The 27803-nt window shown below is 52.4% G+C and overlaps 1 protein-coding gene across 4 annotated transcripts in view; it reads right to left on the reverse strand.

The window, feature by feature from the left end:
- The window catches only part of COPG2 (COPI coat complex subunit gamma 2), a 116991-nt gene that overhangs the window by 1153 nt on the left and 88035 nt on the right, over positions 1 to 27803 (reverse strand). For all 4 annotated transcript variants that reach the window (XM_004741746.3, XM_004741744.3, XM_013050443.2 and 1 more), the window contains 2 exons: positions 1114 to 1211; positions 233 to 371 (listed from right to left, as the gene is read on the reverse strand). In XM_004741746.3, coding sequence (XP_004741803.1) covers positions 233 to 371; positions 1114 to 1211 — 237 coding nt within the window. The remainder of the gene's footprint in view (positions 1 to 232; positions 372 to 1113; positions 1212 to 27803) is intronic.

Raw genomic sequence — 27803 nt, forward strand, 5'->3', positions numbered from 1 at the left:
GTGTTGAGGGGACAGATGCAACAGTATCAGGAAAGTTCAGCCTAGGGGTCTGCCTCTGTCCCAGCAGGTGCTGAGGGGACAAGCCACCAGACTAGAACCCGGCTGACTCAGTTAGATGATGAAGACAGCAAAATGGTTTATGAAATATGTAAAGAAAAGAGACAACTCTGGAATAATAAATACGTCCATTAGGTTTCATCCTGCAATACACAGATGGCAAAACTGTTCTCACCTTCGAGAGTTTTGGTAGAACTGAGGGCAAAGGTCTCCTCCTTCTCAAAGGTGTCTCCCACCTCTTCCCAGGCAGCAGCAAAATTCGGCTTCAGGACTTTCTGAATGTGGTCAGACACGGTCACTTCAAGATCTTCCAGCTAGGGGGTAATGAGCAGGGCTCAGTAAAGGAGAGTCCTCAGGACGCCATGAGGACAGAAGGGACTGGTCAGAATGGTTTTACCATTTGGTATGCTCTCCTTTGCAGGAGACTAGGAAAAACTTGACCACCCAAGTAGTCTAAGTTCTGTGGTCTAGATAAATCTAACGATGTAGGACTTAGCAAAGGAAAGCAGAAAACAGGACATCTGGCAAGAGCTACATTCAGATCAACATGCGTAACCCTGGGGTATAAAGTGGTCTTGCTGCCACACCTAACCTTCGCGTTCAAGGCCACGCTGGTCTTCTGAACATCACCTTCACTAATAGCCTGATCCCTACTAAACTTTTCCCTATATTCTGTGAAGCTTCTCAGTCCGTGATGTAGCTACGTTAGAAGTAAACTAAATGCTGCTAAACAAAAACAGAAAAAAAGCAATACTTGAAATAAAACTCATTGATCTCCATGAAAATCATGTAATTGTTTCATCTCTTAATTATCCCCATTATAAAGACATCAAAGCGTGAGTTCTGTTTCACTCAGTCATTAAGTGGCACATCCCAGTTCTCTTTGGCATGACACACTCCTCTTAGAGAGGAGGCTCTGTCCAGGTCCTCCTCAGCTGTGGTTGGTGGGAAACTAAAGCCCCCTCCGTGCATGTCCCATGTCGCCAGCATGTTTCCTGCAGGCAGCAGTCACTCGGTGTCAGAGGCAGTGTTGGGGTTGGCGGGGGGCAGACTCACCACATACTCATCATCATAGCCCTCCTCGGCCGGAACCCCAGTGTCAGGGTCGCAGTCCCGGACCGTGAACTTCATGGTGCAGCTAAAGGTGGCTGTAACTGGGCGAGAAACAGCAGGCGAGCCTGGGTCAGGGCCAGTGCAGGCACAAAGTCTGCAGAGTCCCGGCTGCCCATGGTGGGCGCAGCTCTGCAAAATGACTCTAAAACCCATCCCCCACCATGGGTTAGAATAGCACAGAAAAGACAACATGGGCAACACTGCTTCCATATTTGCATAAAGCAAGCAGCCCAGGAGAGACCTTTGGGGGCTTTTTGCCATGCTTGTCAAGAGTACATGTTGAAAAATATAAGAACCATTACTTTTAGGAGCTGACAAAGGAAAAAAAAAAAAAAACCATACAGGTCATTAAATTAACACTAAGTACTTCAAGAATCTCAGTATCAATATTTTATCTTTAGATTGTGGACTGACAGTGGGTTCACAGGCCAGGCCACCAGAGTGAATGTGCTTTATGTCAGCTTTCAACCTGCAGTAAGCAGGTCAGTAGTGAGGTTCTGGCATTGGTAGAGTCAGTGTCTTAGAATGGAAAAACAAGTGAGCCTTATTGTTTGGGGATGAATGGTAGAATAAGAAAGAAATGGAAATCGGGGGATACATTTTTGGAAAGGGAAGTCTTCGTGAAGAGATTTTCTGAACGGATGGAAGGCAGGCATTTATTAAGTCTGGATGTTTTAGAAAAGGCATTTAGGGTCAGGTACAAAACATACTAGACACTGGGGGGTAAGAGAGTTATCTGGGGGATAGGAAGGACAGGAAAAGAACAGATTCTGATGTAAAGACCATATAAGACATGCTGGGTAGTGGGACTTCCATCTGCTCAGTCTCAAGTTTAAGCTCCCTCCTCCCTCCCTCCCTCCTTCCAGTCAAGTATGTGGTAAATGTCAGTACATGTTGACATCAGACATGTACACATTAGATCTAATGTGTCAGATCTTTGGGTAAAAAGATGACTGAGACATGACTTCTGTCTCAGCAGACTGTCTAGGAGTTAAATAGGTGTGTGTGTGGGGGGGGGCAGATATCTGCCTGTACTTGTGACACTACAACTCCATGCCATAGATTCTGTAAGTTGGAATAGAGGGCGGTGAGGGAGTGCAGGATTAACAGCTGGGGGAAATCAAAATATTTGAAAGAATGTAACAGCTTAACAGGATCTCAAAGGATGCAAAAGAGATTGGGCAAGTAAACAGTGGAAGGTACACACAAAAAAGGAAAGCCACCAGAAGGGCCATGGGGTAAGTGGAAATGAGAAGAGATGCTAAGACATAGCGTGCTGAAGCGAATTTGTTTAGGAACAAATTTGAATACCTTGTATTTCAAATGAAAGAGACCAGGTATTTTCTAACAGGCTCTGGTTTGCGGAGGCAGTCAAGAGACTGGAATATTAGAAATCACTAAAGCCACCCGTGGGAATCCTATACAAAACAGGTTATGAGTTTGGAGAGCAAACGAATTTAACAGAATACCTTGAGAACGGATGACAGTAGTGGGTTGTGCCACGTAGGACAGAGTGTACCTGTTAAGACTAGAGAATTTTACTTCAGTGCAACAGGGGGTTGGTCAAAGAATGATCGTGGTTAAATTAGTGTAGGGTTTTCTGCAGGAAAGAAAGGGAAGAAGGAAGAAAGAAGTGGAAGTTAACAGACCTAAAATGGGTCAGTTGAAGTATTCAGACAAAGAGAGGAGATACGGGATTATGGCAGGGACAAAGGTCATGATCAAGTAAGAATGAGGAGCAGGATAGACATTGGGTAATGCAAGAGTATGTGAATCCCATTTGGTTCTGAGTAAGCAGGGAGGCTACAGGCAAATGGGCAAGAGGAATAGGAGACAACTGGGAACAGGGCTAGACCATAACCTGGGGCAAACTGGTTGAATTTTAGGTATAAGTAAGGACCTAAGACACTTAATGTGTAGGTAAGTGATCCAGAAACAGATTAAGATAGCAAACAGAAATAGTATTAGAATGTTTCGAAATGTTTATGACAAATTTTTAAGTAAATGGTTTGGCTGATAGAAGGAGAGGTTACAGGGCATCTAAGGTGAACTCCAGCAAAACCACTGGTACCAATCTATGGATGTTGCCAGAAAGGATGGCTAACACTGGGTGATGAGCGAGGGGGTGAGGAGGCCCTTTCTTGGCAAGAGAACAATATTGAATCCATTGCCATAACAAAGATGAGAATTCCATGAATGAAGCCAGGCAAATAACCAGAGGGAGTAAGGGCAGAATGCCCTGGAGAGCTACATTAAAATTCCTCTCAGAAGAGGCTTGTCTTAAGAGAACTGACTGAAATGAGAGGTAGCTACTGAGCAGACCTGTGTGAAAGAACACAAATTAGAGAAAAGACAGACGCTGGAAACGAAGCCAGGTGAGAGACGTGGGGGTCAGGCCGGGCACAGCACACGCAGCAGGGAGTTGCCAGGTCTCAGCCACCAGAGGGGAGACTGATTAAATAAGACATGCGGCTATGAGAACATTCCAGAAAACTTTGTTGAAATAATTTAAAGGCTATGGCCAGTGGGGCCGAAATTAGAAAGGGGTAGAAGGGCTAGATGTAAAACGCCAACTATAGCAGTCCGTGCAGGTCCGGACTGCACCGAACAGGAACGGCTGCCGTACACAGCGTGTGGGAAGACTGACGCCACTCGAGGAGTGAGTGCCAAATCCGAGGAGCAAATACCCACCAGGAAAGAGTGCTGAATCCCCAGGAATGCTCTGCACGTGGCTGGAGGGCTGCTGAAAGAGAAGGTTTTCTCTAGGACAAATGTAGGGGAAAAGGAGGAAAGGTACAGAAAAAGCAGCATTAAGTTGCTCTCAGATGGGAAGGAGTCACTAAGGAATGACGTAACGGCTGCCAGGATGGGGCGTCATTCCTGGGCCGTAAGTCTAAGTCGTGACGCAGTATGGAGAAACTGGAAGCAGAGAAAAGGAAACACAGTAGTGGAAGACCCACAAGGCAGAGCAGGTGAGGGATGAAGGAGGTCTAGGATGGGGCATCCTGTGAGAGCTTTAAACAGGTCACTGGTTACGTTTTGGGTGTTTTGTGTAGAAGTATTAAAAAGTGTGAGGAGCAAGGACTTCAGTCAGAGGCAGGGGTGGACCAGCTCTTGGGGCCCCCATTTGGAGGGAAATTGGGAGTTGAAGGACTTGGGTGATAGGGAAGTTAATGAAAAGCTATCGCTGGTGTCTTTAGAGATCCCGGTCTTGACTTAGTAGTGTGCACGGAGGTGGTCTGTCCGGAGAAGAGCTTACTGTGCCGTGGGGAACGGCTGAAGAGGATGAGGGAGCACATCTGAAGAGAAGTGTCTGGCACCCATGCCTTCTGTCAAGAGGGGGCAAGTAAAGGAGGCTGGGTGAGGTGTCCCACCTTACTTTGTGAAGTGCCGTTAAAGTTGGTTGCTCTTTGAAGCTACCTGCCATGTAAGGCTTGATTAAAAGTGACAGTTCCTGGGCTGACTGGTATGAAAATAGCATGGAGGAGAAGAGCGAGAAGCTGGAGGCCAGAAGCCAAGAAGGGAGGGCACTTCAGGTGTGGAGTGAACTAGAACATGCGAGGAGGGAAGGACACAAAAGATCAGGACGAGGGCGCTGGGAGGCCGCAGAGCTGACAGGAAGCAGAGAGCTGTGAGCAAAGCTAGATTACAACCAAAGGAGAGAGTGTGTGGAGAGGAAGTGGCTGATAAGAAGTGGTGTCACGAAGGAGTGCCATGTGGGACTCTCCCTTGAAGCCACAGTGTGACCAACAGAGTGAAAGGTTAAAGAGCCTAGGGTGGATGGATGTCAGCCACGGTGAGGCGCAGGAGTCCTGTGAAAGCTGGGGTTGAATGGAGGGGCCAAGTGCACGTGGCAGAGCAGGGACAGAACAAGGAAGAGGAACAAGGCAACAGCCAAACCCATGAGAGATGATACCAAGAAGGGAGCCGACCAGACAAGCAGCTCTGTAGGTAATGGAGATGCTCATTTGGGGTCAACCCGGGCAAAGAGTGGGAGAGCTTGCGGAAGAGGTGGGGGCGCCTGAAGATCAGCAGGTTTGGGGAGGAAGGCTATGGTGCCGTGCCTGGGGCAAAGATGACATGAGAAAGGAGAGCGGTGGAGACTGCACCAAGGGAGGGCTGTGGGCGGAGCAGTGGGGAGCAGGGGGAGTGGCAGGGACAGAGAAGGGGAAGAATAAAGTCCCCCAGAGTGGGAAATCCCGTAAGATCTTGTAAGAGGTCTGTCTGGTTTGTTAAATGTTGGGTCTTTTTTTTTTTTTTTTTTTTTTTACAGATTTTATTTATTTATTTGACAGAGAGAAATCACAAGTAGATGGAGAGGCAGGCAGAGAGAGAGAGAGAGAGGGAAGCAGGCTCGCCGCTGAGCAGGGAGCCCGATGTGGGACTCGATCCCAGGACTCTGAGATCATGACCTGAGCCGAAGGCAGCAGCTTAACCCACTGAGCCACCCAGGCGCCCTTAAATGTTGGGTCTTAAAGCCAAACTGAAAGCAGTATATAGGGCCTGAAGGGGACTGGCTGTTCTAGTGAGGGGGACTGGAAGGACAAGGATGGAGATGCCCCTGGTACAAAGCGAGGACAGCACGTGGACCCCGGATTGCTGTGTGAGTAGTGTGTCTGCAGCTGGGAGGACAAGTATTGGGCGACGAGTGTCCAGAGGTCATGGTGGGAACCCAACTTGAGTAGAACTCTGTTACTTCTCTGTACAGGTGGTAGATGAAATTCTACTGTGTGGAATAAAGACATGTCAGGGCAAGCAACCGAAGGGATACAGATAACTGTCACGTGAGCGCCACACTGAAGTCACCCTAGAATTTACTGTCAAGCGGAGATGTTTTGCTAGTGGGGAGAGAACCTGGTGGAGAGCTGTTGAGGAGGAGGCCATGCCTGAGGGGCGGGGGGTGGTACTCAAGAGAAGGCAGCTTATTTCTTTAGGGCAGGACAGGTAATAGGAGACAGGAATGGGAGAGTGACATTACAGTTGCCCCCAGATTAAAAGGTCACCTGAAGAATGTCGGGTATTGACTGGAAAGAGAAGGCCCCACACTTGGGCCAGAGGTGCGGGGTGGTGGCGGGGAAGAGGGGTTAAGGTCAAGACGAGCAGTGTGGAGAGAGCAACTCTCAGGAGCCGGCGTGGTACTAAGAAAAACCACGTGCACCACGCAGTCCCCCAGAATGGGGACCCCGCCGGCAACAAGGAAGGGCCTCACTGGCCTAATATGTTGGGCATAAGGCCACACCGCAGGGACTCATGCGTGTACTGGGAGAGAAAGAAAGGCCTGCAAAATAATGGAAGTCGGAAGTAGACTCGGTCTTGATGCCTCGGTGGGAAATTTTTAATGAAGGGACTCGGCTGAGGGGAGTGTTTAGAGCAGTGCTTCCTAACACGTGTGCTTCAGCCCCGCCTGAGCCGCTGAGTCTGTCTTAACGAGCTACAGTTTGAGAACCACGGCTCTAGAGGAAGGCAGATGAGCCATTCTGATGAGTCTTGCTAGCAGCCTGTCATGTGAGCACCCGCTGACAGAGAGGCAACTGGGGGGACTGTACGAAAGGACAGGGGATACGGAGGGAAGGAAGGTTAGAATAGGGCAAGGGGCCCCGTGACTCAGGCTAGGGCAGGGAGCTTGCAGGAGAGTAACCGGGCCAAGGGGAAGGTCGCCGAAGAGGGCTGGAGTGAGGGACACGGGGATGTGCAGGGTAGGGACTCTGTAGAATAGTTTTACGTTAACCCAGTCATGACCACTGAAGAAAGAAAGGCGGGGGGTATGGCTACACACAGGTGAGGAAAGGGAGCTGTTCAGGAGGCCCTGCGGAAGGGGAGGGGAGAGCGGCCACAGTGGACGGACCTGCGGTCCAGGCCACAGTCTGAACAGTGAGGGCTGAATCGGAGGTGTTGGTTTCTCCAGAAGGGAGTCTGAATCTGTGGGAATGGTAAGTGCGTCCGTAGTCTCTGCATGGAAGAAGGATGCTGAATAGAAGGTGGTTTTTATGAGGCAAAAATCAAGAAAAAGGAGTAAAACACAGTTAAAACTGCCATCAGATAAGAAGATAAACCACTGAATACTGACATGGAAATGGTCCTTGACGCTAACTGGAAGTATATGGCACCACACGCGGGCCAAAGGTCATGATGGAAAAGGAAGGAGACTGGTTAGTTGCTCTCTCAGGGAAGGGCTTGTCTAAAAAACAGACACTTGGTTTTGAGTGAGGGAGTGGGGACCCGAGGGGAGGGAACCTCCAAAGGTCATCACTCCCCACTCTGAAAGGTTAAGATGCACAGGGGATACTGGAAAGAATGTACTTTAACAGGATGTTAAAGACATGCTCGGGAATTAAGGAGATGCTAGGATTTGCAGAAAGTGAGAGAAGCAACCGAGGAGACTTGCATGAACGAAGAGCAAGAGACGGAGGCCGGGAACAATAAGGAGAGGGATGCGTGGGTTATGCAAGGCTGCAAAATGTACAGGTAGAAAAATAAATACGGAAGGGCATTAGAGAGGGCCAAATGGGAACTTGAGGAAATGGGAGTTGGACATTTGTCAGATTTGTGTATTAACAAGGAGAGAGAGTGAGGTAAGAAGGTGGTGGAGTCGGACTTGGTGGAGTCTCAAGAGAAAATACCTCAAGCAATATATATATTGCTCTCCAGGATGCTTTGCTGGAAAGATCCTGGAGGTAGCATGTCTGCTCAATATAAAAGGTCAAATAGGCTGAGAGGCATGGCCATAAAAGGCAAACCAGTAGCAGGAATACTATGGATGTTTATGCTGAACTGAGAGGAAGAGAGGATGCGGTGATGAGTGTAGGACACCAGGGAGATGGCAGTGGGTTGAGCAGCGAGCACCCGACATCTGTGTCCTGAAGAGCCAGTGGAAATCTGGAAGAAGGAGATGGAAGTAGGCGGTAGCTGGAAGGAGGGACCCAGAAGCTTGGGCAGCATGTTTCTCTGGGGTGAGGTACAGTACAAGGAGAGGAATGGAAGAGCAAAGCGAAGATTGCTGCAGATGTGAAGGAAGGGTTTGAGAAGCAGCCAGTTCTTGAAGGCTGATGGGCTAGGCACATGCTTAGACCAGGGTTGGGATGGAATAAGAAGCGGGAGAGGGTTTGTGAGCGGAGAAAAGGACCACTGTATGAGTTAGAGAAGACTTAGTAAATGGAGTGGCAAAAATGCAGACCAGGTTTAAGGGACTTTGATTAAGATGAATTCTAAAAAGATGTTGCTAGCAATCTTAGAATACATCGGGATTGACCAGTCAGGGAGTGTGGGTGAATGGTTTGTAGACAAGATTATGTGTATTTCTTGAGTGGTTAGAAATCATAAGGGACATAAAGCTTAGTTGCGTACCCATTGTTAGGGTACACTGCAGGGCGGTGGTACACGTGATGTGAGGTGTTGTGTGGTCAGTATCGGTGATGTGACAGCTGGAGGGGTAGTTAAGATATGCAGAGCATAACAAAATACAAAAGAAGAAAGGAGTTAAGTAATGGGCACATTCATGAATTTGAGCAGTTTCTCAGTAGTCAGAGTGACAAGAAGGCAAATAAGATGTGGATTAAAGAAACCCAGAATGGAGAAATCTGTCTGGTCTTAGAAGAGGTCTAATTGGTTAAAATATTTGGTGTTAAAGGCTGCAATGAATGGTGTACATAATAAGTTAAAGGCCTGCATATGGACAGAAGTCAGGAAGCAGATTAACTCTTGAAGTCTTGATGGGAGAAATTTTTTAAAGAATATGTGTGTGGTGTGTATATATATGTGTGTGTGTGTGTGTGTATATGTGTGTATGTGTGTGTGTCTATACACACATACATGTATTTAAAATCCTCAAGGATAGCATTACATGTTATTGAAGGAGACAAATATCTATTAAAATGATAAATATAGAAGCATCAGATTACATAGTGAGGGAGAAGAAAGTGATTCTGAAGTGGTACAGAGGAAATCTTAATTATATGTGTAATGTTTTATTTCTCTTAAAAAACCACAAAGACAACTTAGGATATAAAGGAGTGGGGTGGTAGGTGTGTGGATGTGGGAGGGATGGAATAATTTTCACGGAAAGACCGGATATGAATAATTAGGGGGCAAGCTCAGGAGGAATCTTGATGCAAAGCCATCGATGGCGACCTGTTTGTCCAATGGGAGTGCGCAGCGGGAGGGGTGCGGTGAGAGCCTGGTCTGTGTTCGGTAAGCAGCACGGGGGGATCTTTAAGGGAGAATACCTCAAGAGAAAAAGAACGGCTCCCTCACTATGATCAGAGATGGAAGCTGAAAATGTGACAGATGTTAATAAGCTATGACGGAGCAAATAATCATAGGAAATTAAGAAGTCGTTGAAGTATGGGTGTTAAAATTTGCTCAGAAATTAAGGTATCACGTCAGAACTGGCTGAAAGTGTGAGAAACTACTGAGACATGTATTTAAAAAGAGAGAGAAGGAAGAAGTAGAGAAGAACTGAGGCGGGAATCTGAGAAGAGGGAGCGGGAGATCTAGGCTCGGTGCAGAGCAGGAGGTCTTGCAGAACGGCAAACAAGGAAGGGCAGGAAAGGCCAGCACGGGGAGCGCGCAGAGAGTCAGAATTGGAAGTTCAGTGTAGAGTCGCATGTTAACTCAGATGATCAGATTAGCAGGAAAGAGGTTGGGATGTGGCTTACATAAGAACTGGAATATGATGTGTTGCTACCAGAAGGCTTTGCTGGAAAAAGATGGGAAGCCATCGGTGTTGTCAATAGAACGAGAAGCTAGAGAGAGATTAAATGGGATGGACATAAAATGGGCCACAGTGGGGAGCTTCGGGCAGTGCAGGCTGCATGGAAGGTGCAAACAGACTCCATACAGAGTGTAGGAAATAAGGAAGATCCAAGAATTCAGCCTGTGCTGAGTATCAAAACTGTAGAGGAGGCGGTTAGGTTCCCTGGAATGATCCAGCTGAAAGGCGGAGGAATGAGGGAGGGAACGTAGGGTGTTTGCAGCAGCAGGAGAAAGGGAAAATGGAGAAAAGATCAGAAGAGCAATGTTCAGGCTGCCTGCAGATGGAACACTTATTTGCAAAGTCCTACTGATGGGAGAAATGGCTGTTGCTGCCTATGTGCGCCCAAGGTCATGACCGAATGAATACAAAGGAAAAGAGGATGGCACGTGAGCGCAGAGGCACGGTAGGAATTAAGAGAGCACCGGAAAAAAGGACACGGCAGCAAGACACAACAGGTGTGAATGAAAGAAACAGCAGCTGTCCCATCTTAGAACTGGGTCTGGAATGGGAGAGGCTCCGGGGCCTGAGGAACAGCAGGAGCTGGGTGGGCTGGCTCCTGAAGTCTCCGCTTATTTATGACTCAGTGATTGCTTCCTGGGAAAGGTTAGGAGGAGATGGACTAAGAAAAACCCTGATAAGCCATTGGTGGAAACCTTAAAAACATCCCCACTGACTTTTTAGGAGGTGTGGATTGAGTACTTGTTCTGTCGAACAAATGAATGCTTATGGGTTGAGGAGTGGTGGGCACTCACAGTGAATGCTTAAGATCTGGTAGGGCAGATACTCAAAAGAAATTATGGAAGACTCACCTGGGAGTGATGTTAAATTTGCTGAGAAGTTAAGGAATTGTGTAAGGACTGGCTGAAAGCGGGAGAAGCAACTGAAAAGATGTGTGTAAAACGAGAAGAAAGAGGAAGGGAGAGAAGATGCTGGTTAGAGGGGAGGTATGACTTAGGCTGGGTTTGGGATGTGCAGGGTTCAAAATGGCAAATACCACATAGACCAGAATGAGGGATGCAGGTGTCATCTACCAGATAACTACACACATTATCAAAGTGCTTGTTACCATGAAGTTTTTACCTCTATATCCCTCCCCATGTGCTTGCAAAACCACAGTAAGTCAGCATTATTTTTTGCACACAAGGGTGTTCAGACTAGTATGTGTTTGCTGGGGTTGAAGCTCTTCTGCTAATAGGCTTGCTTCCTATGCTCAAAGTTTTTCAATGTGTTGTGCGTTGTTTCCATCACTTTCCCTACAAAATGCGTGGAACAACTCAAGCAATTCGCCAGTCGGTAAGTAAATGTTCCAAAAAGTTTCTTTTTTATATATTTCACTTAAAAAATGTACATGACTTTGTTATTTATCTTGAAAGCCTTTCATTATTCCTCGCAGCGTAAAAGGAGAATGCACTTACGGACGGTCTTTTATCTTAGCATGGGAGCACTGTATACTGCACACAAACACGTACACTAAGGAATGAATTATATGTTAAGTAATTATGTAGTTGTCCTTTAAAATGGTTTATACTATAAGAAATACTTGAAAGTTCTTGTAATAATATTTTTGTGATGGTTGAGAAAATAGGTTGGATTTTTTTTAAAAGGGAGATGTGAAGGGCTTTTTCAAATTTAAAATAGAGCAACGTAAGCATTTACTAACAAAAATTGTTACTCAGCATACTTTAAGCCAAGGATAATGAAAATTGCTTATACTTACAAAGCAGGTAAGTCAGGAAGAGAACTGTGTGGTAAGGCAGTTCTCAAAAGAAGAGAGAGAGGAGTAAAATGAGCTGTATGTTTGCGCAACAAAGTGTGGCTGACAAAGAGAAGGGTTAGGGACGGGTCCCATCAAGTGGGCTTAAAAGGAGGAAAGTGGCAGGGATCCTACCAAGGAATAAATAGAAGCGAAAGCCAGTTAGCAAAATCTGCAGGAAAGAAGAAATATGGAACCAGATAGAGCAGTGGATGCAGAATACAAAGAGGAGCCAAATGGAGTTACTAGTGAGTGGAGGAGAATGATACATGCTCAGTATATAAGCGGTTAATAAAAGATAAAATTGGGGAGGGGTACCAAGAAAGTGGGTGGAAAAGCAAAACGTACCTTCAAGTGGGGAAGGTCATGTGCAGAAGGACATACTGAGGCAAGGTTTGGCACTGTACCAGTAGCTAATAGAACGAGGAAGAGCACAGATGATGGAAACTAAGTAAACAAGCACTGGATGAAGTAGCCCTTGTTTCCAAGTAACTAGAGCGAATATAAGGGGAAGATCTTCCAGTAAGGAGATGCAGAAGCATGAGGGGAGTGGAAGTAGTGCACGCATCGAGGAAGCGGATACAGGATTACAGGTGGGCGGAAGGTACAGAAGGGCATGAAGGCAGGGTGGAAAGAAGTCAGAAGGCATGCAGGCATTAGAGTGGCATGTGTGCAAAAGGCAAAGGGGAAAAGAGGGATCAAGCTGCGTGTTTAATCTGGTTCCAAACAAAGGAGGGGGAAAGAGGTTAAGAAATGGGTCCAAAGGGACTCAGAGGTCATAGGGGAAAAGGGTGTCATGGAAGGGCACTGAGAAGTACACATTCATACCTAGAAAGGGCATTGGACGTGATGAGAAGAGCGGTACTGGGCAGATTACGGGCCAGGGGTGGGAGGGCAGGGAGAGGCAGGCATGGGGGCGCTATGCAGAAATGGGCGGATGGGACTAGAAGAGTCTCCTATTCGCTTTCTCTCAGGGACAAAAGTATCCTCAGTAATAATGGAAATAAAAGAGGAACAAAAGTTGCATGACTTACTACTATATGCAGAGACCATGAAAAAGTGAGAGTACAGTAACACTAGTGCATGATAGAGAAAACAGTCAAGAGTGACTAAAGGTGGTTGGATAGTGAATCTTGCAAAACTTATCATAGTATGGAAATTAAGGAGCTATGAAGGGTAAATGAAGGAAGAGAAAATGTCCGTGGGAACAAGATGGAAATCTGGTGAGGGAGCTTAGAGTGTGTTTATCTTTTTGGAGCTGAGTTCAAGCTAGGCTCCAGTTATCAACAAGATCTAGAAGAGAAAGAAACAAAGGGTCCGGGAAAGAGAGCGGAGTAAGGGACGCGGGGTGGGAGGAAGAGCAGAGGAGCGCCTGCAGAGCGGCGGCGCGGACAGAATGAGACTGCAGTAGATTTCCAAAGGTCTGTCGGAGAAAAGCAGTAAGCACTTTGAAAACCAGTAAAATTAAACACTGGAATGAATGAGGCATGGAATAGGATATTAAGTAAAAAGAAAAGTCAGACTCAAGAATGACTCTTGATGACGAGGGAAGACAAATCCAAGAAATAAAAAAGTATAACTGTAAAGTAGCCTAGGCTTTGGGGCCCATCTGTGTCAGAGAGTAAATACGGGGGGGACGCAGGGGATCCAAGGGCAGAGAGCCGGCCCGTGTCAGCCGCTGGGGCGGTGCTGGGCCTGGAGGACAAGCGTTCCCGGCCGCTGATGGAAGCAGGAGGCCAGAGGTGCGCGAGGGCGGGGCGCTGCCCAGGGAGTCCGGGCAGCCTTCCATTGCAGTGATTCTCCCCGAGGGTGGGGGGGTGGTTTTCACCCGAGGGGGGCTGTGGGCACGGCCCCCAGGGCAGGCCTATCAGAACATCTGAGGGGGAGCAGTGCTCTGCTCAGTGCAAAAGCAAACCCAACAACATGCCCAGGCGATGACGCTGATAGGCGGTCTTGGGGGTCGTGGGTCCTCGGGTGAGAATCACTGGGTGGAAGGGGCCGAGTGGAAGGCGGGCAGAGAGGTGACGCTTGAACAGGTGAGCCCCCAGGCCGGGGCAGGTGACCAGGGAGGCCGCAGAGTCAGGGCCGTGAGACATGGGGGAGGAGGAGCCCGGCCCAGGCAGACAGCGAACAAATGGATGTAGCCGAGAAGGCCTCTGGTTCGATGTGGGGATGGGGGTGGTGGGGTGGTGGAGGGTTGAAGGCTGGGGCTTCCTGTCAGCGGGTCGGGGGTGCAGACCAGTGGGGGACACTGAAGAGGAAGGCGGAGGGAGACGGCAGTGGCTGGAGCGGGGTCAGCGCTGTGTGTCTGAGGCAGAGACGACTGACCTGGGCTGAGCAGCGGGTGCAGGATGGAGAAGGGCGCGCTCAGCAGAGGAGACCCCGAGTCCAGCGGGACGACTCCCAGAGGGTGGCTGAAGGAACGTCAGGTGGCTCAGGTCACAGGACAGTCCCTGTGCCGCGTGTGCAGGGGAGACGCCGTGCAGGGGAGACGCCAAGCAGGAGGGGCGCTGAGCCGGGGCCCTGGAGGGGTGCAGGGGAGCAGTCTGCAGGGGTGGGAGAGTGTGGGAGGGCAGAGGTGGTCCACAGGGCGACAAGAGTGACAAAGGACAGGTGATGGGGCCTGGCAGGGAGGGCGGGAGAGGCTGGTGAGAGGATCGGGGAGCGCGCTATACCGAGAGGGCGGCACAGAGCCCAGAAGGAGTGGATGTGGAGAGACCAGGAGCCGGGTCCCCCATGTGGGGACAAGGGCATGAGGAAGCTGGTGCGAGAGGAAGACCATGGCCGCTGAGGACCGTGGGGGAGAAGAGGGAGGCCAGCGGAGGAGGAGATGGGAGAGGTCGCGGCCCATTTAGAATGCTGTAGACAACCGAGTCGGTGCAGGGGATGGTGACAAGACGGAAGGTCAGAAAAATGCCCAGAGAAGGACCTCCTCCCAAATGGTGGCCCTGAGAAGGTAGAGGGTTTAGCATGATTTTAGCATCAGAGGGCCTCAGTATAGCTCACTGGGGACGGAGAAGCTGGTCACCTGGGGGTGGGAGTGGGGTGCAGCAGTGAAGGCCAAGTAGGGAGCAGATGTCAAGGAAAAGAGCTGGGACTCCCTCATGTGACAGGTGGTAGGGAGTTGGTCAGGGGAGTGGAAGGGAAGCAACAGGGACAGGCGGCAGAGGAGAAAGGAGAGGGCCTCACACATGCAGGGGCTCCGGATGGGTAGAGGAAGCGCTGCTGAAAAGGGGCAAGGGGGCAAGAAGGGTGGCATATGCAGCATTGAGTTGGGACGGCGGGAATGGCCAGGGAAGACCTCACACCCTGGGCATCCGACGACTCGGGACTCTCATGAACAAATACGGAAGGGGCACGATGAGGTAGAAGAAGGGCATCGCCGCACTGTCAGGCCCCACCTGGAGCCTGTGGCAGGTGGCCTCAGGGACACAGGACAGACTGCTGTGCCTGCCATCCCAGGTGTGGATGGCGATACACTTAGAAACACTGGGGGAGCATGTAGGAAGCAAGCGTCAGCTAGGCCAGGGGGCAGAGAGGGTGGGAGTCTAGTAGGTAGCAGCAAGACTCCACAGAGGAGGAGGGAGGACCGTCGAAACCAATGGGGTATCGGACCTCTCACTGAAAAGCTTGACCAGGTGGACAACAGAGGACCAGAGAGGGGGGGAAAGAGGGGGACAGGCACATCCTAGAACCTGCATGTGGCGTTGCCAAGGGAGAAAGACCAAGAGGGAAGGAGGGATCTGGACAGTCTCAGTGGGGAGGGGCAGCGCGATGGGCAGCTTGCATCAGATGACCCCTGCGCAGAAGGAATGGAAGCCGGGGAGGGGGGAGGAGGGGGGTGAGCTGAAAGTGCAGGCCTGGGGCGTAAGGTCCTGTGGGCAAGGGGTGGACTGAAAGGGAGGAGGCTGGAGGAAGGGGGGATGGAATGAGGTTAGGAAAAGAGAACCTAAAGGGAAGAGGGAGGCCAGAGCTAGTGAAAGGACCAGATGAGTGACAGCAGATGGTTGTACAGCAGACATGGCCTGCTGAGGGGATGGAAAGAGTGTGAGCTGAGAGCAGATCTCAGGAGGGAGCACACCCGATGGGGAAGGGATGAGCCAGTGGGACTCCCAGACAGGCACTAGGAGCTTTGACATACACAGACGCTGGAGGAAAGGCTGGGTGCTTACCTGCACTGAGGAGGGATTGTGGGTTGTGTGAGGAAAGCTCCTGGGAAGGGGGGCACTGTGGCAGCTGAACAGGTCACCTCCCAGAGACAGACTGGGAGACAATGATGGGAGGCACTTGGGAGGACACAGGACGGAATGTGCTGGGAGACAGACACAAGAGGAGTAGTGAGAAGAGAGAAGAGTCAAGTAAGAATCCTGGCACAACTCAGGGGCCTACCAGAAGGAATTCCAGAGTGTGAGGCTAGACGGCTCCAGCAGAGGCATGGGAAGGAGACACAGAAAAGGGCAGTGGCTGTGGGCTCCTGTGGCCTTGAATGTGGTGGCAAGAATAGAAGTTTTTGGCCACTCTCTTTAATATGGATCCGGCTGGGAAGGGGTGGGAGGCGGGGATGGGGTGGGGAATGGGGTTTGGGTCCCGTGGGGTGGCTTTGACTGGGTTGGACAGGACAGCAGGGTTGGGACTGACAGGAATAGGATGTGGGTGAGGGAGGGGGACATGAGCCATGTTCTAGGCACTGAGAAAACCATCTCCTTTTTTTTTTTTTTTTAAAGGTTTTATTTATTTATTTGACAGAGAGAAATCACAAGTAGATGGAAAGGCAGACAGAGAGAGAGAGAGGGAAGCAGGCTCCTCGCTGAGCAGAGAACCCGATGCGGGACTCGATCCCAGGACCCTGAGATCATGACCTGAGCCGAAGGCAGTGGCTTAACCCACTGAGCCACCCAGGCACCCCAAAAACCATCTTCTTAAATAAGCTTATAGACTGATAACAAGTCAAGTCTGGGCATGATGATCACAGGCTGAAGAGAGGGCAGAAAAGACCAGTAAATCCATCCGCAGAGGACAAGGGAGACAGCTGTGGGAAAGGCAGAAGGGAGGTGGGCTTGGCAGGAGTCACAGAGGGATGCAAGGCCCACAGGAGCCAGGCTCTGCAGGGACATGGTGTCACGGGTCTGAAACCAGGAGGGTAATATAGGGAAAGAGACAGTGGCAAGCACTAAGACCAGTATTGGACCAAAGATACTGTCCCAGTGCCTTGTGTCCTAAAGGGTGGGGGTGGGAGGGGTGTGAGGGTGAGGGGGGGACGAGAACAGTGCCCTTGTGCACAATGGGGCTTGGGGCATATCAGTGTCAAAGAGTAACTATGGATGGGATGTATGTGGTGGTTCCAAGAGGACAGAGCCGGGGCAATGTCCAAGTGTGGGGAAACGCTGGGAATTTGAGGAACAGTGTCAGTGACAACGGGTGGGGGCCAGAGGTGCGTGAGGGCAGGATGCAGCCCGGGGAGTCGGGGCAGCCTTCCACTGCGGTGATTCTCCCCGAGAATGGGGGGGTGGTTTTCACCTGAGGGGGGCTGTGGGCACGGCCCCCAGGGCAGGCCTATCAGAACATCTGAGGGGGAGCAGTGCTCTGCTCAGTGCAAAAGCAAACCCAACAACATGCCCAGGCGATGACGCTGATAGGCCGTCCTGGGGGTCGTGGGTCCTTGGGTGAGAATCACTGGGTGGAAGGGGCCGAGTGGAAGGCGGGCAGAGAGGTGACGCTTGAACAGGTGAGCCCCCGGGCCGGGGCAGGTGACGGGGGAGGCCGCAGAGTCAGGGCCGTGAGACATGGGGGAGGAGGAGCCCGGCCCAGGCAGAGAGCGAACAAATGGATGTAGCCGAGAAGGCCTCTGGTTCGATGTGGGGATGGGGGTGGTGGGGTGGTGGAGGGTTGAAGGCTGGGGCTTCCTGTCAGCGGGTCGGGGGTGCAGACCAGTGGGGGACACTGAAGAGGAAGGCGGAGGGAGACGGCAGTGGCTGGAGCGGGGTCAGCGCCGTCCGTGTGTCTGAGGCAGAGACGACTGACCTGGGCTGAGCGGCGGGTGCGGGATGGAGAAGGGCGCGCTCAGCAGAGGAGACCCCGAGTCCAGCGGGACGACTCCCAGAGGGTGGCTGAAGGAACGTCAGGTGGCTCAGGTCACAGGACAGTCCCTGTGCCGCGTGTGCAGGGGAGACGCCAAGCAGGAAGGGTGCCGAGCCGGGGCCCTGGAGGGGGGGCAGGGGAGCAGTCTGCAGGGGTGGGAGAGTGTGGGAGGGCAGAGGTGGTCCACAGGGCGACAAGAGTGACAAAGGACAGGTGATGGGGCCTGGCAGGGAGGGCAGGAGAGGCTGGTGAGAGGATCGGGGAGTGCGCTGTGCCACAAGGGTGGTACAGAGCCCAGAGGGAGTGGATGTGGAGAGACCAGGAACCGGGTCCCCGACGTGGGGACAAGGGCGTGAGGAAGCTGGTGTCAGAAGAAAAGCATGGTGTTAGGTAAGACAAGAAAGCACAGAGGGATGTTAAGAATGTGTGATGAATGTGGGAGACATGGAAGGGGGCCAGAGGTTGAGGAGGGAGAGGTAGTTGGCTGGGTAATTTTTAGAGAGAATCATGTCATAATGGGGTGTGTCTAGGTCATAGAGAAGTCTAGAGGAGGACCAACCTTCTCGAAAATGGCAGAGCTGAAAAGGTGGGGTGCCTAGTGGTGAATCTGGACAGTAGGTGTTGAGGAAGGTGACCATAGAGGGAGGAGGGCTGTCTTGAAGGGAGCGGTGAAGAGACAATGTAATGTCACATGACTAGCACGTGATGGGGAGGTAGGACGCAACATAGATGGGGAAGCAGAGGATCTCTCAGAGATAGGAGTGGTGAATAGGCCGAGGATGGGCCGAGAAGGTTCAGTCTACATCCAGCAGAGGGAGAGCGAGACAGTGAAGACTGAGGCAGCCACAAAGAGTGGGTCCACAGGATGTGAGTCATGTCAGTGAAATCGGTGGGAGAACGAGGGACAGGCAGTAGGGAAGAGGGGACAGAATCTCTTGAACACACCAGAGGGTCAGGGGCACCATGGAAAAGGGGAAGGGGTACGAAGAACTTCTAATCTGAGGACATCAGCAGATCTCGGGGGTGGCACAAAGATTGTCGTGTGTGGTACTGAGGCTGGACAGTAGCAGGAGAGCAGAGGGAAAATGCTACAACCTGGGTATATGGATCCAGGGCTCTCGGGAGCAAGGAGGAACAGGGGACACAGGGACAGAGGTGACAGAGGAGTGTGACAGCCCTGTGCATCAGAACAGGTACTGAATAGAGACTGCTGATGGGAGACCTCAGGGAGTTCACGGTGGCCTCAGGGAATGGAGTCCAGTATGTAGGTCACACATATGCTTTGAAATGGGGGAGGAGCTAACAGGAAGCAATGCGGAAGTGACCTTTCTCAACAGTCACCAAATCCCTGCTTCTGCTATTCCAGGGTTGAAGGGTGGAATTCAAACATGTGGCTAGAGACTCCAACAGGGACTTTCAGCTGGGCAGGGGGACACCTTCAAAAACCCAAGAATGCCACAGGTTTGGTCCAGGAACATGATGGCGGCAGCGGAGGGGCCCAGGAGGAGAGCAAGGGGCGGGGTGGGGGGCAAGGTCTGGGGACACTTATTTTAGAGGCTTCATTGGGTGGACAACTGAGGTGGGAAGCCTTCCTGGGATGGAGAGAGACAGGATGGGCTCAAAATCACGTGGCCGAGCAGGAAGGAGGGCGGACAGGCATCTGGACAGTGTCAGTGGGGTGTGCAGGGTGGGGGTGCCTCCGGGGACCCAGGGGAGAAGGAATGGAAGCAAGGGAGGTGAGGGAAGGAGCACGAGCTGGAAGTCCAGGTCTGGCACAAAGTCCTGTGTGCAAGGGCTCGACTGAGAGGGAAGACAGAGGAAGGAGGAAGGGGAGGTGGGGGGAGGCTAGGGGAAGGGGAGCCTCACACAGGGAGGCGGGTCAGAGCCAGTGGAAGGACCAGAAGAGCGACAGCAGATGGTTGCAGAGAGGACAATGGCCTGTTGAGGGGATGGAAAGAGTGTGAGCTGAGCCCAGGTCCCGGGAAAGGAGCGCTTCCGATGGTGAGGGGGACGACCCAATGGGACTCCATGACTCTGGGGAGCTTTGAGGTGCACGGGTCCTAGGGAAGAGGCAGGGGGCGCTTCCCCGGGCTGGGGAGGAAAAGGGAAGAAATGCAGCCTGCGAGAAAAGATCTTGAGAAAGACCCTCCAAAGGGGTCTTGATGGAGTGTGACAGGAGGGTCACGTCTCAGAGACAGGCAAGGTGAAGGGAGGCACCCAGGGGACGAAGGAGAAGGGAGACAGGCTGGGACACCAACAGGGTGAGCAGAGAAGAGGGAGGTGGCAAAGAAGGCGTCCGGACGCGTCTCCGAGGTGCCCCCCAAGAGGAAGCTCAGAGAGGTGGGCCAGCCGAGGGCGGCCTGAGCGGTGGCAGGGGAAGGAGGGAAGAAGAAGAGGTGGTGGCAGGAGCTGTTCCCACGGCCTTGAATATGGTGGCGAGGGTAGAACTTTTCGGCCAGGCTCTTTACTACGGATCCGGAGGGGACGGGGTGGGAGGTGGGGCTGGGGTTGGTGTGGGGGCTGGGGTTGGGGTTGGGGCTGGGGTTGGGGTGGGGGATGGGGTTGGGGCTGGGGTTGGGGTGGGGGATGGGGTTGGGGCTGGGGTTGGGGTGGGGGATGGGCTTAGGGCTGGGGTTGGGCTGGGGTTGGCTGGGAGGGCAGGGTTGGGATCTGTGGGCATAGGGGTGGGGGGGGGCGGGGGGTGGTGGTGGGGATATGTGTTGTGCTCCAGGCACTGAGAAAAACATTCTTTAACTGAGCTTGTGGACTGATACACGTACAATGCTGGGGGTGATGGCTGCAGTCTGGGGACAGCCAGTGAATCCACCTAGAGAGGACACAGGCAAAATACACAGGAAAGGCAGAAGGGAAGTGGGCTTGGCAGGAATCACAAAGGTCCATGAGGACCACAGGGCAAGGCTCTGCAGGGGGATGGCACCACAGGTCTGAAATAAGGAGTGGTAACATAAGGAAAGGATTAATGGCAATTGCTGGAAAGGACCAGGTTTGAACTGATTGTTGTCACAATGCCTGAGAGTCAACTGCTGGAGGCCGAGGAGGAGTAGGGGAAGGTGTGTGAAAAGAACAGTGCCCTTGTGCACACTGGGGCTTGGGGCACATCAGTGTCAAAGAGTAACTACAAAAGGGATGTATGTGGTGGTTCCAAGAGGACAGAGCCGGGGCAATGTCCAAGTGTGGGCAAACGCTGGGAATTTGAGGAACAGTGCCAGTGACAACTGGTGGGGGCCAGAGGTGCATGAGGGCGGGGCACAGCCCGGGGAGCCGGGCGGCCTTCCACTGTGGTGATTCTCCCTGAGGATGGGGGGGGTGGTTTTCACCCGAGGGGGGCTATGGGCACGGACCCCAGGGCAGGCCTATCAGAACATCTGAGGGGAGCAGTGCTCTGCTCAGTGCAAAAGCAAACCCAACAACATGCCCAGACGATGACGCTGATAGGCGGTCTTGGGGGTCGTGGGTCCTTGGGTGAGAATCACTGGGTGGAAGGGGCCGAGTGGAAGGTGGGCAGAGAGGTGACGCTTGAGCAGGTGAGCCCCTGGGCCAGGGCAGGTGACGGGAGAGGCCGCAGAGTCAGGGCCGTGAGACGTTGGGGAGGAGGCCGGCCCAGGCAGACAGCGAGCAAATGGATGTAGCCGAGAAGGCCTCTGGAACACTGGGGCTGGGTAAAGAGTTAGTATGCCAGAGTGGTGTTCTCAAAGCCTAGGACGCTTTAGCTGCAGGATCTAGAAAGACGGGAGTGGCTGCCAGAAGGAAGCTGTGTGTGGCCCGGGAGCAGAGAGCACCTGAGGGAATGGCCCCACAGGAGGGCAGGGTGGTGGGGATAGGAGACAATACTGAAAGACAGCATCTGGGGGAGAGATGCCTGCTGGGGAGAGAGGGAAGAGAGGAGGCGTGGTCGGCCGGGCCCTGGGCTGTGTAGGTTGAGGCTAAGTGCTCTGATGTTTGCATGGCAGTGCAGGGGCCTGGGCAGGAGGGAGGACAGAGGACAGAGGATGGAAGGAAAAAGAATTGGGAATAGGCTCCCTGAGAGCACTGTTAGAGGAGCATAAAGGGGTCTGCATGGAAACATGAAAGGTTCAGGGAGGGACATCTGTGGGGCCCAGGAGGACAGGATGGTATGGGTGCACAGAGGGGGGAGCACGGGCTGGAGTGGGGTCAGCGCCGTGTGTCTGAGGCAGAGACAACTGACCTGGGCTGAGCAGCGGGTGCAGGATGGAGAAGGGTGTGCTTGGCAGAGAAGACCCCGAGTCCAGCGGGAGGACTCCCACAGGGTGGCTGAATGGCTCATGAATTAGCTTAGATATTTTCTTTCCTTTGTACACAGTAGAGGCACAAAGCAGGTGAGACCTTCAGTCTGGGCTCAGGAGACAGGTTAGGTGTGAGGGCTTCAGGAGGTGGTCTAACTGGCAAGAAGACTGAGAAAGGGCAGGTTTGGACCCTGGTAATTAGGGCAGGAGAGGCTTGTGGAGAGCACAAGGGACCACACTGCCCCAAGAGAGGGTTGAGAAAGAGCCAAAAGGAGGCTCTGGCAACTTTTGCCCCTGGTGGGACTGGTGTGTGTAGATGCCCATAAGGGTAAATGAGTGTAATATGCATCAGGCAAGCCAGGAACTTGGGCCAGGGGGGTCGGAGGTCCAGGGTGCCCGAGGGGCCTTGTGATAACATTGGAGAGAACACTGTCACTGCACGGCATGGTGGGAGGTAATGTGTCACCACACAGCCCAGAGAAACATGGACCTTTCCCCAGTGACAGATCTGAAAAGGTGGCACGAGTTGGGGTGACAGCAGATGGATTCAGCACAGCAGGTTGGGGGTGAGGAAGTTGGGAATGGGGCAGGCATTAGGGCAGGTCAGAAGGGAGCACATACGTCAAGGAGCAGACCACTGAATCTATCCCAGGATGGCGGCCAGTGGCAGAAGTAGGACGGGACATTGTAGATGTGGCAGAGGGTGTCTCGAAGACAAGAGTGGGAGAAGAGGCAGACGATGGGCTGAGCAAGGTTCATTCTACAGCCCATGTGGGGAGGAGACAGTGGCATCTTGAGTAGCTGTGAGAAGGCAGTCTTCGAGAGTGTGCTGGGTCCGGTGAGTAGACAGGAGAAGGAAGAGACAGGCGGCAGAGAAGAGGGAAGAGAACTTCAATTATGCAAGGGACCCAGGGTTGATAAAGGGGGGCTTGCAAAAGGGGAAGGCATCCTGAGAAGCTCCCCATCTCACAGGGCAGTGGGACAGTGTGTGCAGTAGGGAGAGCAGATGGGAGAAGCAGAGCAGAACCCCCACAGCCACAGGGGCTGAAAAGCTGGGAGCGTCAGGAGCAAGAAGGGAAAGGATTCAGTGAGGGGAATGGAACAGAGGAAACCATGCAGTCTTGCACAGAGAGGCTCTGCACAGAAACCACTAGCATGTAGCCTCAGGGATGCGGGATGGACTCCCGTGGATGGAGTCCAGCGTGGGGGTAGCAGGTAGGTAATAGAAATGGTAAGGGAGTGGAGGAGGAATCAAGGCAAAGGTGACATTTTACAAGACCCAGTTCATGCTTCTGCTATTCCAGGGGGGCTGGCAAGGACGGAGGTCTGGTCTGCACAGAGCCTCCGCACAGAGAGGGAGGGTAGAAGACACTCAAAACCAGGGAATGTCATACGTCTAGTCTAAGACAATGTGTGCACAGAAGGAGAGAGAAAAGCATGCCAAGAGCTTGGGGGTGGTGGGCTCTTGTTCACAATGTTTGATCAGATGCCTGATCTGGCCCCTGACAGAGGGGGCCAGGCAAATGGGATGGAGAATGAGAGGTGGGTCTTACACCCTGCACTTGGGTGCTCAGAGAAGAATGTGGTTAAGAGATAAAGAAGGCAGAGCAGGGATCTGGAACTTGACAATGGGGAGTGGGAGAGCATGAGTGATAGGAAGGGTGGAAGTGCAGGTCCCGTGTAAAGTCCCATGGGCAAGGGGTTGATTGTAAGGGAAGAGAGAGAAGGAAAGTGAGATGGGGTGAGGCTAGGGAAGAGGGAGCTTCATGGGAGGGTGGTGGTCAGAGCCAGTGAAAGGACGAGATGAGTGACAGCAGACAGTATCAGAGAGAACATGGTCTGTTGAGGTGATGGAAAAAGTATGAGCTGTGAGAGGGTTATAAAAGGAGATATCCCTATGATGAAGGGATGACTTAGTGCAGTTAAATGACAAAAATGAAGGAGCCTTAGAAGTGAGATGCATGAGCTCCAAGAAGAGGCAGGGGATGCATGAGCTCTAAGTCAAGGAGGGAAAAGGACGCAATGCAGCCCACAAGGAAAGGCTACAGGAAGGGATGTCCAAATGGGACCTTGACAGGAGGGCCATCTCCTTGTGAGACCAGGTAAGGGGAGGCACCCAAGGGTTGAAGGAAAGGAGAATGCAGTAGAAGGGGGACAAGGCGGATGCTAACACAGGGAACAGGGAGAAGGGGGAGGTACAGTGTGCCCCTGGCAGATCTCCCAGATGCCTGCCAAAGGAAGTTCAGATCTTGGTGCGAGCCAGTGCGATCAGAGGCATTGGGAAGGAAGGAAAAGGGGTGGCTAGCAGCAGCTGCTTATACATCCTTGAGTATTGTGGAAAGGGTAGAACTTTTCGGCCAGGCTCTTTACTACGGATCCGGTGGGGATGGGGCTGGGGTGGGAGGTGGGGGCTGGGAGTGGGAGGTGGGGATGGGGTGGGAGGTGGGGGAAGGGGGTGGGAGGTGGGGAAAGGGGGTGGGAGGTGGGGAAAGGGGGTGGGAGGTGGGGAAAGGGGTGGGTGAGGGGGGACAGGGGAAAGGGTTGGGTTGGGTGGGGTGTGGGTCAAATTTTACTGGGTGGGTTGGGTTGTACTGGGTCTAGAGGGTAGGATTGGGATTAATGGGCTAGGGGTGGGGAGGGGTTGGGGTTGGGGTGTGTATATTGGGGGGGACATGAGCCAAGCTCTAGACACTGAGAAATCCATCTTTAACTAAGCTTGTGGACTGATTATACATCTAGTGTTGAGGCTGCTGACCACAGGCTGAAAAGGTAGGAAAGACCACTGACTTCCCCTGGAGAAGACAAAGGAGAGCAGCACAGTAAAGGTAGAAGGGAAAGGTCTGGTTAGCAGGTACATCCGTAAGCCGTGAGGACCACAGGGGCAAGACTCTACAGGGCGACAGTGTCACGGGTCTGAAATGAGCAGGAGTAACAGAGGTAAAGGGACAGTGGCAAATGCTAAGAAAGACCAGACTGGACCAAAGATATTTCAGAATGCTTGAGAGTCACAAATGTTGAGAGAGTAAGAGGAGTGTGGCAGGGGGTGTGAAAAGAACAGTGCTTGTGACGCACACTGGGATTTGGGGCATGTCACATGTAAACAAGTAAACACAAAAGGGAGTGTAATATGGTGGTTCCAAGAGGAACAGTGCCAGAAGAGTGCCCGTGACAGAGTGGGGCCAGTGCTGGGATCTGAGGACGAAGATTCCGTGGCAGACAACGGACACCTATAGGTGCATGAGAAGAGATGGCAGCTCAGGAAGTCAGGGCTTTCAAAGTAGTGATTCTTCTCTAGGTTGCGGGGGGGGGGGTTGGTTTTCACCTGAGGGGGGCTGCAGACATGGCCCCTAGGGCAGGGGGAGCAAAACACTTGAGTAGGAGCGGTATTCTGTTCAAAGCAAAAACAAACCCCAAAAAACACAAAAGCAAACCTCAGAACATACCCAGATGATGACGCTGATAGGCGGGCGGTCTTGGGCGTCGTGGGTCCTTGGGTGAGAATCACAGGGTGGAAGGGGCAGAGAGGTGACGCTTGAGAGATGAACCCCTGAGCTGGGGTAGGTGGAGGCCACAGAGTGAGGGCCATCAGACAGGGGGAAGGACCCCAGTTCAGGCAGACAGTGAGCAAATGGATGTAGCCGAGAAGGCCCCTAGAATGATGAGGGGAGTGCTGGGATTCGCTCTCAGGGTGGAAGGTGTGGAATGCCAGTGAGTGTCCCCGGAGCTGAGGAGACTGGCGGACTAAAGCTGAGGAAGAGGGAATGGTAACCGCGAGAGAGCTGGGTTATACTGTGTGAGCAGAGAGCATCTAAGGGGATGTCCACACAGAAGGAAGGGGCAGACAGGATAGGAGACCGCACTGAAGGGGAGCATCCGTGGGAGATATGCCTGTGAGGAGAGGAGGAGGACAGGAAGAGGGCTGGGCGGCAGGGCCCAGGGCTCTCTGCAGTGGACATGGAGTGCAGGGGTGTCAGGCTGGGGCTGGCAGGGACCAGGGCAGGAGGGAGGGCAGAGGGTGGAATGCTGCCCTGAAAGGGAGAAGGGAAGAGAACTGGGAACAGGCTCCCTAAGAGCACTGTTAGAGGAGCATAAAGGGGTCTGAATGGAAGCATGAAAGGTTCAGGGAGGGACATCTGTGGGGCCCAGGAGGACAGGATGGCGTGGGTGCACAGAGGCGGGAGCACAGGCTGGAGTGGGGTCAGCACCATGTGTCTGAGGCAGAGACGACTGACCTGGGCTGAGCAGCGGGTGCGGGATGGAGAAGGGTGCGCTCAGCAGAGACCCCAGGTCCAGAGGGACGACTCCCACAGGATGGCTGAAGGAACGTCAGGTGGCTCAGGTCACAGGACAGTCCCTGTGCCGCATGTGCAGGGGAGACGCCAAACAGGAGGGGTGCCGAGCCAGGGCCCTGGAGGTGGGGCAGGCAAGCAGTCTGCAGGGGTGAGAGAGTGTGGGAGAGCAGAGGTGGTGCACAGGGCAAAAGAGTGACAAAGGACCGGTGAGGGCTTCTTCCAGCTGGGGCATGGGAGGCTTGTTCAAAGGATATTGCGTTGTACTTCACCAAGAAAGTATGTTAGCTCAAAGGAGAGAGCTGTGAGGGAATTTGCCTCTGTTAGTGGACCAAGGGCATGAGGAAGCCCATGCAGAAGAAAGAACACACTGCGGGTCAGGCAGCAAGGAACTTGAGAGAGGCTGGAGGAGGCCAGGGGAAGATGGGGTGGGAGAGGTGGCCTGTTAAACTTTGGCTATGGCCGGGTCAGTGAGGGGCATTGGGGGGGATGATGAAAGGTTGGAGAAGCACTGATAAGGAACCACTGTCTTCAACATGGTGTACCTGAAAAGGCTAGGTGCTTGGGCGTGAAGAGGGACATAAGATGGATTCAGTACAGCAAGTCAGAGTTGAACAAGCTGGCAACAGAATGAATAGGAGGCAGGTCAAGAAGGGAGTAGATGTCAAGGAAAAGACCATTGAGTCTTTTCTGTGAGTGGCATTTGGTACGGAAAGTAGGATAGGCTGTTTAAGGTGACCAAGAGAGTCTCTGGAAGACAAGAGTGGCAGAAAAAGCAGAGTGGACCAAGCAAGGTTCAGCCAGTCAAGCGCTGATATAGACAGTAGTCGTGGGCATCCGTGAGAAAGCTATTTGGGGGCTGTGCGTTGGGTCAGAGAAGCCGAAGGGAAAAGAAAGGGACAGGCAGCACAGAAGAGGAGAGAGAAAGAACCTCATGAAGGTACAGGGCAGTCAGGATTGGTAGAGGGGACACCAAGGGGAAGGCAGCCTAGAGAGCTCTCAGTCTAGGGACAGTGGATATCTTGGGAGGTTAGAGGGCTGGCATGTGCTGTACTGAGGCCAGATGGTAGGGACAGAGCTGAGCTGAGACAAGCTGATATGCCACAGACGGGTGTTTGAAGCCCTCAGCAGAAGTGGGAAAAAGGGTCAAAATAGGGTGAAACAAGAGACATGGCATTTTTGCACATTATGATGGACCCTGCACAGAAACTATGGCAGGGACCCTCAGGGATTTGGAATGGACTCACATGGAATTTTGTGAGCAGCAAATATGCTTAGAAATGGCAGGGTAGTGGGTGGGAACCAAAGCAGAGGTGACATTTTGCACCAAGTACTGAATACTTCTGCCCATCCTGTGGGGCTGGCAAAGGCATGAGGCCCAGAGACTCCACACAGGGAACTGGGAAGGACGGGTACTCTGAAGATCAGGGGGGTGTCCAAGGAGAGAATGAGGGCAGCAGAGTACACAGAGGGAGACAGTAAGGGCAGGATAGGGG

Source organism: Mustela putorius, unplaced genomic scaffold (assembly GCF_011764305.1).
Source record: "Mustela putorius furo isolate JIRA1106 unplaced genomic scaffold, ASM1176430v1.1 tig00003845_pilon_pilon_pilon, whole genome shotgun sequence".
NCBI lineage: Eukaryota > Metazoa > Chordata > Mammalia > Carnivora > Mustelidae > Mustela > Mustela putorius.